The sequence below is a fragment of the Triticum aestivum genome, chromosome 7D, assembly GCF_018294505.1.
Source record: "Triticum aestivum cultivar Chinese Spring chromosome 7D, IWGSC CS RefSeq v2.1, whole genome shotgun sequence".
NCBI classification, from domain to species: Eukaryota; Viridiplantae; Streptophyta; class Magnoliopsida; order Poales; family Poaceae; genus Triticum; species Triticum aestivum.
Window position 1 is genome coordinate 489,668,384 of NC_057814.1, and position 11,813 is coordinate 489,680,196.

The 11,813-nt window shown below is 46.3% G+C and overlaps 1 protein-coding gene across 1 annotated transcript; it reads left to right on the plus strand.

Moving 5' to 3' along the window:
- The first annotated feature begins 8,416 nt into the window (after window positions 1–8,416).
- On the plus strand, window positions 8,417–11,054 carry LOC123165440 (probable cinnamyl alcohol dehydrogenase 5). The gene is made up of 4 exons (XM_044583083.1): window positions 8,417–8,632; window positions 9,612–10,239; window positions 10,323–10,476; window positions 10,610–11,054. The coding sequence occupies exons 1-4, from the start codon at window positions 8,526–8,528 to the stop codon at window positions 10,825–10,827; spliced, it is 1,107 nt and encodes a 368-aa protein (XP_044439018.1). The 5' UTR covers window positions 8,417–8,525; the 3' UTR covers window positions 10,828–11,054.
- The last annotated feature ends 759 nt before the right edge of the window (window positions 11,055–11,813 follow it).

An 11,813-nucleotide genomic window follows, 5' to 3' on the forward strand; every position in this document is an offset into this window, starting at 1 on the left:
ATGGACAGCAGACCAAATGAACCAAAATAGTTAACTGAGCACGACATTCAGAATAGAAACATGTACTAGAAGATAAGACAGTTAACAAAACAAAGAATGCTTGAGAATAGTACTACGAAATGTAGCAATTGTTGGACCAAAGTGTTAACTGAACATTACATTTCAGAGGACTAAAATGTTAACTGAACATTAGATTGCATATTAACATTACAGAGGACAAATCACTAGAAGGCACTGGTGGTGGCCTCGAGAAAACAGCACGAAGTGTATTTTAAAGTGGACAGCCGCATGCAGGCGTCGACGGTGGCCTCGAAGATGAGGTGCTCCTCCAAGATCTGGCGGTCGACACGCATGGCAGCCATAGCAACCTCATGCGCGCGTGCGGCCGCATGCTACTGAGCTCCACGTTATACTGCGTGCAAAATGGCTATGGGCGGCGCTTAATTGGAGGAGGGTGGCAGTGATTTTGGTGGAAGGTGTCGCGCCGTCGGTCAGAGCATGTGGGACGGGAAAGGAGGAGGATGGTGTGGGTGGGGTGTGGATTACCTGACCATATCGACGAGTCCACGCAGCAAGAAGAAGGGTCGGCGGCGAGGAGGCCGCGCAACAAGAAGAAGGGTCGCTGGCGAGAAGGCGGCGCTGCAAGAAGAAGGGTCGCCGGCTAGGAGGCGGCTCTGCAAGAAGAAGGGTAGCCGGCGAGGAGGCGGCGCTGCAAGAAGAAGGGTCGCCGGCGAGGAGGCTGAGCTGCCAGTAAGCAGCAGTGAAGGTTTGGACTTGGAAAGCAAGGAGGAACAGTGGAAATGTGGCTTTTGGTAGGAGGGAGGCGGCGGGGAGATAGATATTTCCGTGGTGGCAAAAAAATTCGCTCGGTGCCGCGAGAAATTGGCGCGCAAGTGTGGTTCAGGCAGGGGTGATGGACTATAGACGTCGAAGCTTTCTACGTAAGCCAGACAAGACGGTGCGCCAAGATATTTTATATCGCATCCCACACGATTCTTTCTAGTAAACTGTTTGTGGTATACCTAATTTTTTTCATTATGTTTTGAAAGACAAAATGTTGTTACGGAGGAAAGGATGGTGTTTGAATTGCTAGAACATTTACGTACAGTGAACATGCAACTAGTACATGAGTGTCGTGTTTAAATTTAGAATTATTCCGGGTTCGTTTGGCATTTTTATGCATTAATTGAGTTTCTGGGAATTTAATGTGCATAATTCAAATTTGAACTACAAGCACATGCTCCAATGCACCAAAGTTTGTTGAAAAATCACATGTGTGTCTTTGGGTGAATTTATAGGTCCCATGCAAGAAATGGGAATGAAATTCAAACATCTGGGCATCGTGGCTCGGCCGGAAAGATTGAGAAACTTGGTTTTTTAATTCCTATAAATCCAAAACACGCCTAAAAATCATGAAACTTGGCATGGTGTCATGACATGGCACCAACATGCTGCGGTAAATTTTTTGGCCGAATTGGGACAAGCTTTGGTGTAAGCTTCTTGCAAACCGGAGCTTTCCTCAAGAAGGCTCGTGGTTCCGAGAGGGAACGTGTCACCTCCGTGTGCGAAACGACATACGTACACTGCCTTCTCCCGCCTTAATTTTTTTACACTGGCAGATTAGACCAAATAGAAGTATCGTGCTAAATTTTGGAATTATTCCGGGTTCGTTTGGCCTTTTTATACATTAATTGAGTTTCTGCGCATTTAATGTGCATAATTCAAATTTGAACTACAAGCACATGCTCCAGTGCACCAAAGTTGGTTGAAAAATCACATGTGTGTCCTTGGGTGAATTTATAGGTCCCATGCAAGAAATGGGAATGAAATTCAAACATCTGGGCGTCGTGGCTCGGCCGGAAAGATTGAGAAACTTGGTTTTTTAATTCCTGTAAATCCAAAACATGCCTGAAAATCATGAAACTTGGCATGGTGTCATGACATGGCACCAACATGCTGCGGTAATTTTTTGGCCGAATTGGGACAAGCTTTGGTGTAAGCTTCTTGCAAACCGGAGCTTCCCTCAAGAAGGCTCGTGGTTCCGAGAGGGAACGTGTCACCTCCGTGTGCGAAACGACATACGTACACTGCCTTCTCCCGCCTTAATTTTTTTACACAGGCAGATTAGACCAAATAGAAGTATCGTGCTAAATTTTGGAATTATTCCGGGTTCGTTTGGCCTTTTTTATACATTAATTGAGTTTCTGCGCATTTAATGTGCATAATTCAAATTTGAACTACAAGCACATGCTCCAGTGCACCAAAGTTGGTTTGAAAAATCACATGTGTGTCCTTGGGTGAATTTCTAGGTCCCATGCAAGAAATGGGAATGAAATTCAAACATCTGGGCGTCGTGGCTCGGCCGGAAAGATTGAGAAACTTGGTTTTTTAATTCCTGTAAATCCAAAACACGCCTGAAAATCATGAACTTGGCATGGTGTCATGACATGGCACCAACATGTTGCGGTAAATTTTTTGGCCGAATTGGGACAAGGTTTGGTGTAAGCTTCTTGCAAACCGGAGCTTCCCTCAGGAAGGCTCGTGGTTCCGAGAGGGAACGTGTCACCTCCGTGTGCGAAACGACATGCGTACACTGCCTTCTCCCACCTTAATTTTTTTACACAGGCAGATTAGACCAAATAGAAGTATCGTGCTAAATTTTGGAATTATTCCGGGTTTGTTTGGCCTTTTTTATATAATAATTGAGTTTCCGCGCATTTAATGTGCATAATTCAAATTTGAACTACAAGCACATGCTCTAGTGCACCAAAGTTGTTTGAAAAATCACATGTGTGTCCTTGGGTGAATTTCTAGGTCCCATGCAAGAAATGGGAATGAAATTCAAACATCTGGGCGTCATGGCTCGGCCGGAAAGATTGAGAAACCTGGTTTTTTTAATTCCTGTAAATCCAAAACACGCCTGAAAATCATGAAACTTGGCATGGTGTCATGACATGGCACCAAAATGCTGTGGTAATTTTTCTGTCCGATTTGCAAAGGCGCACACATTAACAATCAACAAAGTCATTTTGGAACAAGTGTTGTCATGTTACAAATCGGAAACACAGGTATTATTGAAACCATTGGTATTCTACTTACCAATTACGTGCCGCCACGCGTCCCCTTTTTTATTGGCTAGGAGCTGCCGTGCGGGGGTAGCTATTTGAGTACGGGAGGCGTGCGATCAGACCCCTGCGCGTGCTCATTGGGAGGAGAGCCCTTTGACCACTACCCACCGCGCACCTCCCTCCCAACGTCTCCATTAATGGCACCCGAGCCCCTGTTCTACGGCGTGGCTATATGTCTCACTCGACTGAGATTTAAGAGGGAAAAATGAAAATCTGAAAAGAAAGTTTTGCACGGATCTTGATGTAAGATCCGACGGACCTATATAGCATCGACTGTGACTTATAGCAAGCATGATGAATATAAGGACGATGATAGTGGATAATAATTGTCTTACATATTTAGGAACATAATATAAGTGAACTCACACTAGCCATGGCAGTGGTCTCCTCCTGATACTCCGCACTTCCGACGATCTTCGCCCTTAGCAGGTCGCGCTCGGCCCGGAGCTTCGCATTGCTCTCATTTAGTTGCCGGATGACGCTGGTAGCCTCTTCAAAAGAGGCTTTCATGTCGTCCTGCAACCTCGCCCAGCCGGAGATCTGATCCATCTGGCTATGAACGATCGCATGCATGCGCCTGTAAGAGTCCTCGCCTGCCCGCGAGACATTTTCCCAGGCTGCCGCGGTGCGGGAGGACATCTCTGCTGCATTCACGGCGCGGCGGGACATCTCTTCTGCTTCCGCGGCGCGGCGGGACCTGCGTGCTGCTTCGGCGGCGCGGCGGGACCTCTGTGCTGCTACGGCCGCACGGCGGGACATGCCGGCTGCGTTCGCAGCGAGGCGGGACATCTCTCGTGCTTCCGCTTCCATGCTCGCATCTCCCTGGTGGCAATCTTTCGACCCAGAACTCACACTAGCCATGGCAGACGCAAAGGGAACAATGATGAATGACTTGTTTGTTTTTGTGAATGCGGAGTTGAGGAGGAATGTGCAGTCATCTTCGGGTAGTAGTATTTATAACCGAGTAGTAATACGCTCTGCAACCTCTTGAGCATGCGCTGGTTTTACCCTTGAAGAGGAAAGGGTGATGCAGCAAAGTAGCGTAAGTATTTTCCTCAGTTTTTGAGAACCAAGGTATCAATCCAGTAGGAGGCCACACGCAAGTCCCTCGTACCTACACAAACAAATAAGAACCTTGCAACCAACGCGATAAAGGGGTTGTAAATCCCTTCACGGCCACTTGCAAAAGTGAGATCTGATAGAGATGATAAGATGATATTTTTGGTATTTTTATGGTAAAGATTAAAAGTAAAGATTGCAAAGTAAAAATAGATTGGAAACTTATATGATGGAAAATAGACCCGGGGGCCATAGGTTTCACTAGTGGCTTCTCTCAAGATAGCATAAGTATTACGGTGGGTGAACAAATTACTGTCGAGCAATTCATAGAAAAGTGCATAATTATGAGAATATCTAGGCATGATCATGTATATAGGCATCACGTCAGCAACAAGTAGACCGATTCCTTCCTGCATCTACTACTATTACTCCACACATCGACCGCTATCCAGCATGCATCTAGAGTATTAAGTTCATAAGAACAGAGTAACGCATTAGGCAAGATGACATGATGTAGAGGGATAAACTCAAGCAATATGATATAAACCCCATCTTTTTATCCTCGATGGCAACCATACAATACGTGTTGTTTCCCCTTTTGTCACTGGGATCGAGCAACGCAAGATTGAACCCAAAGCTAAGCACTTCTCCCATTGCAAGAAAGATCAATCTAGTAGGCCAAACCAAACTGATAATTCGAAGAGACTTGCAAAGATAACAAATCATACATAAAAGAATTCAGAGGAGATTCAAATATTGTTCATAGATAATTTTGATCATGAACCCACAATTCATCGGATCTTGACAAACACACCGCAAAAAGAGTTACATCGAATAGATCTCCAAGAAGATCGAGGAGAACTTTGTATTGAGATCCAAAAAGATAGAAGAAGCCATCTAGCTAATAACTATGGACCCGAAGGTCTGTGGTAAACTACTCACACATCATCGCAGAGGCTATGGTGTTGATGTAGAAGCCCTCCGTGATCGATTCCCCCTCCGACGGAGCACCGGAAAAGGCCCCAAGATGGGATCTCACGGGTACAGAAGGTTGCGGCGGTGGAAATAGGGTTTCGTGGTGCTCCTGGTTGGTTTCGGAGTATATGGGTATATATAGGAGGAAGAAGTAGGTCGGTGGAGCTGCGAGGGGCCCACGAGGGTGGGGGCGTGCCTAGGGGGGCAGGCGCGCCTCCCTGCCTCGTGGCCTCCTTGTTGATTTCTTGACGTCCACTCCAAGTCCTCTGGATCACGTTTGTTCCAAAAATCTCTCTCCCGAAGGTTTCATTCCGTTTGGACTCCGTTTGATATTCCTTTTCTGCGAAACACTGAAATAGGCAAAAAAACAGCAATTTGCACTGGGCCTTGGGTTAGTAGGTTAGTCCCAAAAATAATATAAAATTGTATAATAAAGCCCATTAAACATCCAAAACAGATAATATAATAGCATAGAACAATCAAAAATTATAGATACGTTGGAGACGTATCACGCTCCTAAGTGGAAAACCGTTTAGGTTTTGATCGGTGTGAACAGGTTTGCAATTTGGAATGTGACGAGACGCATGCTCAAAATTTACTGACGGTTATAAGTGCGGCACTATTCCCGAAAGGCGTAACGTGGGCACCTATGCCTTCTCGGCCGCGTACGTGGCATTTGCACCATAGGGTGCACCGCAATAGGCAATGTCAGCACACGTCTTGTTCCAACAACCGTGCGCGGTCGTTATTACCATCGCGCATGCTTCTTTTAATTAGAATGTGTGTGCCCGTCTAGCGCACACACGTTGATCTATCTAACTGCTTCAGTTTGTTGTGGCTAATCGCAAACAGTTCATCCGTGTGAAATGTATGCCATCAATCGCAGACACTTTGATCTGGCTGACCCGTTTCTATTCTATTGCCTAATCGCAAACAGTTAATCTTTCTGAAGTGTATGCCCTCAATCGCACACACCTTGATCTGGCTGACCATTTCTTTTGTGTTGCCTAATCACAAACAGTTCATCCGACTGAATCATATGCTGTATATAGCACACGCCTTCATCAGGTTGCCCGTTTCTTTTGTTCCGCCTCATCGCATACAGTTCATTGGACTGAACCGTATGCCTTGCATCGCACACGTAACTAAAATCTGAACCGTGTTTGATGGCTCCGCCATCGCAAACGTTTTGCACCTTTTTTGACGGTTCTTTTACACCACCGTTTGCGATTATTGCATCGCACACAGTTTCATCGAAGGGTCTCTAATCGTAGTGTCGCGTTAGCAGCATCCTGCAGTAGTGATTCCCCAATAGCAAACAGTTTATCTGAGCGAACTGTATGCCATATATCGCACACACCTTGATATGGCCGCCCGTTTCTGTTGTTCTGTCTCATCGCAAACAGTTCGTATGGATCAACCGTATATCCTGCATCGCACACGTAACTAAAATCTGAACTGTGTTTAATGTCTCCGTCATCGCAAACGTTTTGCATCATTTTTGACTTTTTCTACATCACCTTTTGCGATTAATGCATCGCACACAGATTCGTCAAAGGGCCTCTGGTCGTAGTGTCGCGTTAGCAGCATCCCGCAGTGGTGACCACAGCTATGTCAACCATAAGGCCCAACATTTGACAAAGAGTCTGTGGCCTCAATGAGCAGCTCCAGCGTGAAAAAAAGCAACACTGTCAATTGCTACTTGTGAGCTGCGTTGAATTTCCTCGAAGAGGAGAGGACGATGCAGTACAGTAGAGATAAGTATGTCCCTCAATTCAGAACCAAGGTTCTCATTCCAGTAGGAGAACCACGCAATACCTCGTGAACATCATCTACACACAAAATAACAAATACTTGCAGCCAACGCAAACAAGGGGTTGTCAATGCCTTGGCGGTTAATTGCAAGGATCAAATCTCGAAGTGATAGATAGATAAACAAAAACACAAAATAAAATAACCTTAAATAAATTGCAGCAAAGTATTTTTTGGATTTTAATATATGATAAAGATATACCCCGGGGCCATAGTTTTCACTGGAGGCTTCTCTTTTGAACATAGCATACGTTGGGTAAACAAATTACTATTGGGCAATTGATAGAAAAGCGCATAGTTGTGACGATATCCAAGGCAATGATCATGTATATAGGCATCAGGTCCGAGACAAGTAGACCGACTCCTGCCTGCATCTACTACTATTACTCCACACATCGACCGTTATCCAGCATGCATCTAGAGTAGTTCATAAAGAATGAAGTAACGACTTAAGCAATGTAACATGATGTAGACAAAGTAAACTCAATTAATATGAATAATCCCCATCTTTTTATCCTTAATGGCAACGATACCAATACATGAATCATTTGTATTGTTCTAATTAATCGGATTCGGACATTTGTTATAATTGAGATGATTATTGTATTGTATGATGTTAAAACATTAATAAGTTTTATTTATATTATTGGTCTATTATATAAGATTATATTGTTTAAAATCATGAATTTGCCTAAAACAAAGAAAACTGGTTAGCGGTACCGCGCGGGCTCAGGCGAAACGGATGCCCTAAATTTGTTTCATCGTGCGGTACCGCAAACCAGTTTTCGGGGGCACCGCAAAGGCGCAAACTATTTTGTGGGACGTGCTTTTTAGGATAGGCTAGAGATGCTCTTATAAAAAGAAAATCAGTGTGTATTACAAAAATTGATCGTTACACTAAGAAAATGTTGACGGTATATTGCAAAAAGTTCCCCGTGCATTACTAAAATGTTCATCGTAAATTAAGAATATGTTCAATGAATACTTAAAAGGTCCACGATATATTTGAGTTATTCAGCGTATATTTACACAAACGTTCACTGTGTATTAAAAAGTTGTTCAACGTAATTTACACAAATGTTGCGTATTCGAAAATTGTTCAACATGCATTACAAAATGTTCAATGCATACTCAAAAATTGTTCAGCGTATATATTCACATTTTCAAAATGTTCTAAATAAAAACCGAGCAAAAGAGCGGGGCGCTACAGTGCCAGTTCTATCCTCCCAAGAATGAAATTAAAAACCGATTTGGGGGCATAGTGGGCCGGCCCAAGCACCCTGACTCCTCTCGAGTGGGCCCTGACGATTTCCTCAACAAAAAAGAGAGTGGGCGCTGACGTCGGCGCTGACCACGGCCAGCGTTGGCCCACTTGGCACATCGAGACTTGCGGGCCTTCCATAAAAGGCGGCCCACCTCTCTTGTCGTCCTTGCCAGCGGACCTCTCTCTTATCGCACCACCTCCCTCAAAAAATTAAAAAGAAAAACTCCTCCCTCTTAGAAATTTCCGGCGGGGTGCTCTAGAGATTGCCGGCCGAGCCTCGCGTCAGGATGGCACCCACGGCGGCGGAGCAGAGCCAGCAGCACACGAGGAAGGCGGTGGGCCTGGCGGCGCGCGACGTCTCCGGCCACCTCGCCCCGCTCGCCATTACCCGAAGGTACGCAAGCCGCGCATCTGGTTCGCGCGAGACGACGAGCCCGCGCCGCCGTGGCCCCCCGGGCACGGCGGCTGTGGCAGCGCTGCGCGCCGTTCGATACGCTTGGTGTCGGGTTGTTTTTCCCCAATGCCATGATCCCTTTGTACAGTACGTGCTACTACGTGGAAATGGAATGCATGGTTCCGTGCAATAATTTATTCTCGTTATTAAATCTGTCGTGTAGCCGACGACGATTGACGGCTGATTGGATCTGGATTTCGTGAAATTAACCGGCGAGATTTCGTCTTAGAGCAAACCCTCCAATATCCTAAAGGTGGCCTCCCTATGATTTGACCGAATTTGTGCGGCCGACAGTGGTCCTTCTTGCACAACTGCGCACTTCATCTCGTATTCTCGTCTGTTCCGGTGCAAATTCTCAAAATAGTCTCTGTGGCATGCCAATTTGTTTCCCTAGATTTGTAATGGTGAGTATTGGGTTGCTTTCTGTGATATCTTTTGTGAAATTTGGCCTTTGCAAAGGGGGCCTGAAATTAAGGGGTGACGTGAAAGGTCAATGGCAGTGGCATACCGTGCACATGATGGTGCACATGATGGAACAGTAAACTGCAGTTGGAACTGAATTAGTAGATGGCGTTAGCAGTTTTATGTGGCTATCATAGCCGCGCCAGTGTGCTACGAGCTGTACAAAGGTGGTTGATGGATGGCTATAGGATTTGCTGCAAATTATTTTCTAAAATCTCTATTTTCCAGAAGAGTTGTTTGACTGAATCATGCCATTTGCTGTAACGGAAAATTCACCGATTGCACGCATGACTGATAATAGGCTAGAATAATTGCTCGAGTGACCACTGAATTGAGTTGATAGACGAACCCATGATTTGCTACTGAGATTGTCATCGTTATCTTGATTTACACACTCAGCATGTAATGGCGTTTCTTTTCAAGACGTTCATGTTTCTCGCAATTCTTACTTCATCAGGAGCACTGGAGATGACGATGTCGTCATAAAGATTCTGTACTGCGGGATCTGCCACTCTGACCTGCACAGCATCAAAAACGACTGGAAGGACGCCACGTACCCCGTGATCCCCGGGCACGAGATCGCCGGCGAGGTCACCGAGGCCGGCAAGAACGTGACCAGGTTCAAGGCCGGCGACCGTGTTGGCGTGGGGTGCATGGTGAACTCGTGCCAGTCCTGCGAGAGCTGCGACAAGGGCTTCGAGAACCACTGCCCGGGCATGATCTTCACCTACAACCGGGTCGACCGCGACGGCACCGTCACCTACGGCGGCTACTCCAGCATGGTGGTGGTGCACGAGCGCTTCATGGTCCGGTTCCCGGATGCCATGCCGCTGGACAAGGGCGCGCCCCTGCTGTGCGCCGGCATCACCGTGTACAGCCCCATGAAGTACCACGGGCTGAACGCCCCCGGGATGCACCTCGGCGTGCTCGGACTGGGCGGGCTGGGCCACGTCGCCGTCAAGTTCGGCAAGGCCTTCGGGATGAAGGTGACGGTGATCAGCTCGTCGCCAGGGAAGAAGCAGGAGGCCCTCGAGAGGCTAGGCGCCGACGCCTTCGTTGTCAGCAAGAACGCCGACGAGATGAAGGTATGCCCATGTGTCCGATCATCAAACAAGACCATAGATGGGTCTTTCTCCGGTGGTGCTTAATTGATATGTTGCGTTTGCAGGCTGCGATGAGCACCATGGATGGCATCATAAACACGGTGTCTGCAAACATCCCCATGGCCCCTCTCTTCGGGCTGCTCAAGCCCAACGGCAAGATGGTCATGGTCGGCCTCCCAGAGAAGCCCGTCGAGGTCCCTCCCTTTGCTCTGGTTGCCAGTAAGTCCTCCCATCTCACAAGCCACCTAGATGTCCTCTCCGATCTCGCAATTGGAAGAAATCATGCATTGATCGACCACATGCATTTTGTGCGTAACTGATACGCATATTGTATGTGTGGCTGAATGGACAGAGAACAAGACCCTGGCCGGGAGCTTCATCGGCGGCATGAGGGACACCCAGGAGATGCTGGACCTCGCGGCGAAGCATGGTGTGACGGCAGACATCGAGGTGATCAGCGCCGAGTACGTGAACACGGCCATGGAGCGCCTTGCCAAGGCCGACGTCAGGTATCGATTCGTCATCGACATCGGCAACACCCTCGACAAGGCCGCCGCCGCCGCCGAGTGACCGACTGACTGCCAGATCAGCCTGACTGCCAGACATAACTCAGCAATGCTCACGGTCTACTTTGGCCTCTGGTCCTGTGCTATTGTCAGTACTATTAACAATGAAGAATGTAAAATTCTTGTCAGTGATGTATTGTGCAATGTTGTTCATGAGAAAACTGCGTTGGCGGATGGATGGAAAGTTTGCTTCTTGACGGGATAATGGAGCTTCTTCCTACTGTTTCCTATTGTCTAAGGGCCTCTTTGATTTGAAGTAGTACTGTCAAAGGAATTGGAGGATGCCCCTGGAAATTTTCATCCACTCCAACCTCCCGTGAAGATTATGGTTTTCTTGTGCACAATTAAACGTCCAAACATTCATGTAGTATTTGAAATGGCATCATGTTATTCATGTGTTTTAGAATTCCTGCAGATCATAGTAGTAAACTGTTATCGTCCAGGTCCAGCTATCGAGTCATTTGTGTGCACTGAGCTCTAGCCACAATAATTACTCCATCCATTTTATCCATTCCACTTCAAAATATAGGACATTTTGTTTTGTTAACACGAGAATTTTACCAGAAATAACAAAATATTTGAAGTGGAAGAATTATTTGTTAACACCCCAGAATTAACGAAGAAACGACACAAATATGTTAGAAAATATTGTACATGTATATACGGTATAACTATAAGCCGTATATACTTCTGGTAGGATCTGGTGTTGCGTGAGTTAACTTGTAATCAGGTGGTTAGGTAGTTAGGATTTATCCTCATCTTGTATAGCCTTTCTTGAGGATCAATCCAGCTCTACCGAACCACCAAACTCTGTAACCTATCGATCTCTATATAACACGCGGCGTGTCCCTGCCAGAGGCATACACTTCAACCAATTATTTCATGGTATCAGAGCCAAGAGGTCTTGAGTTCAAAACCCTGCCAACGCAGTATTAAATAAAACGATTCTGCGGCCTACATCAATCCCACGTCTAAGAACTAAAATAGCCT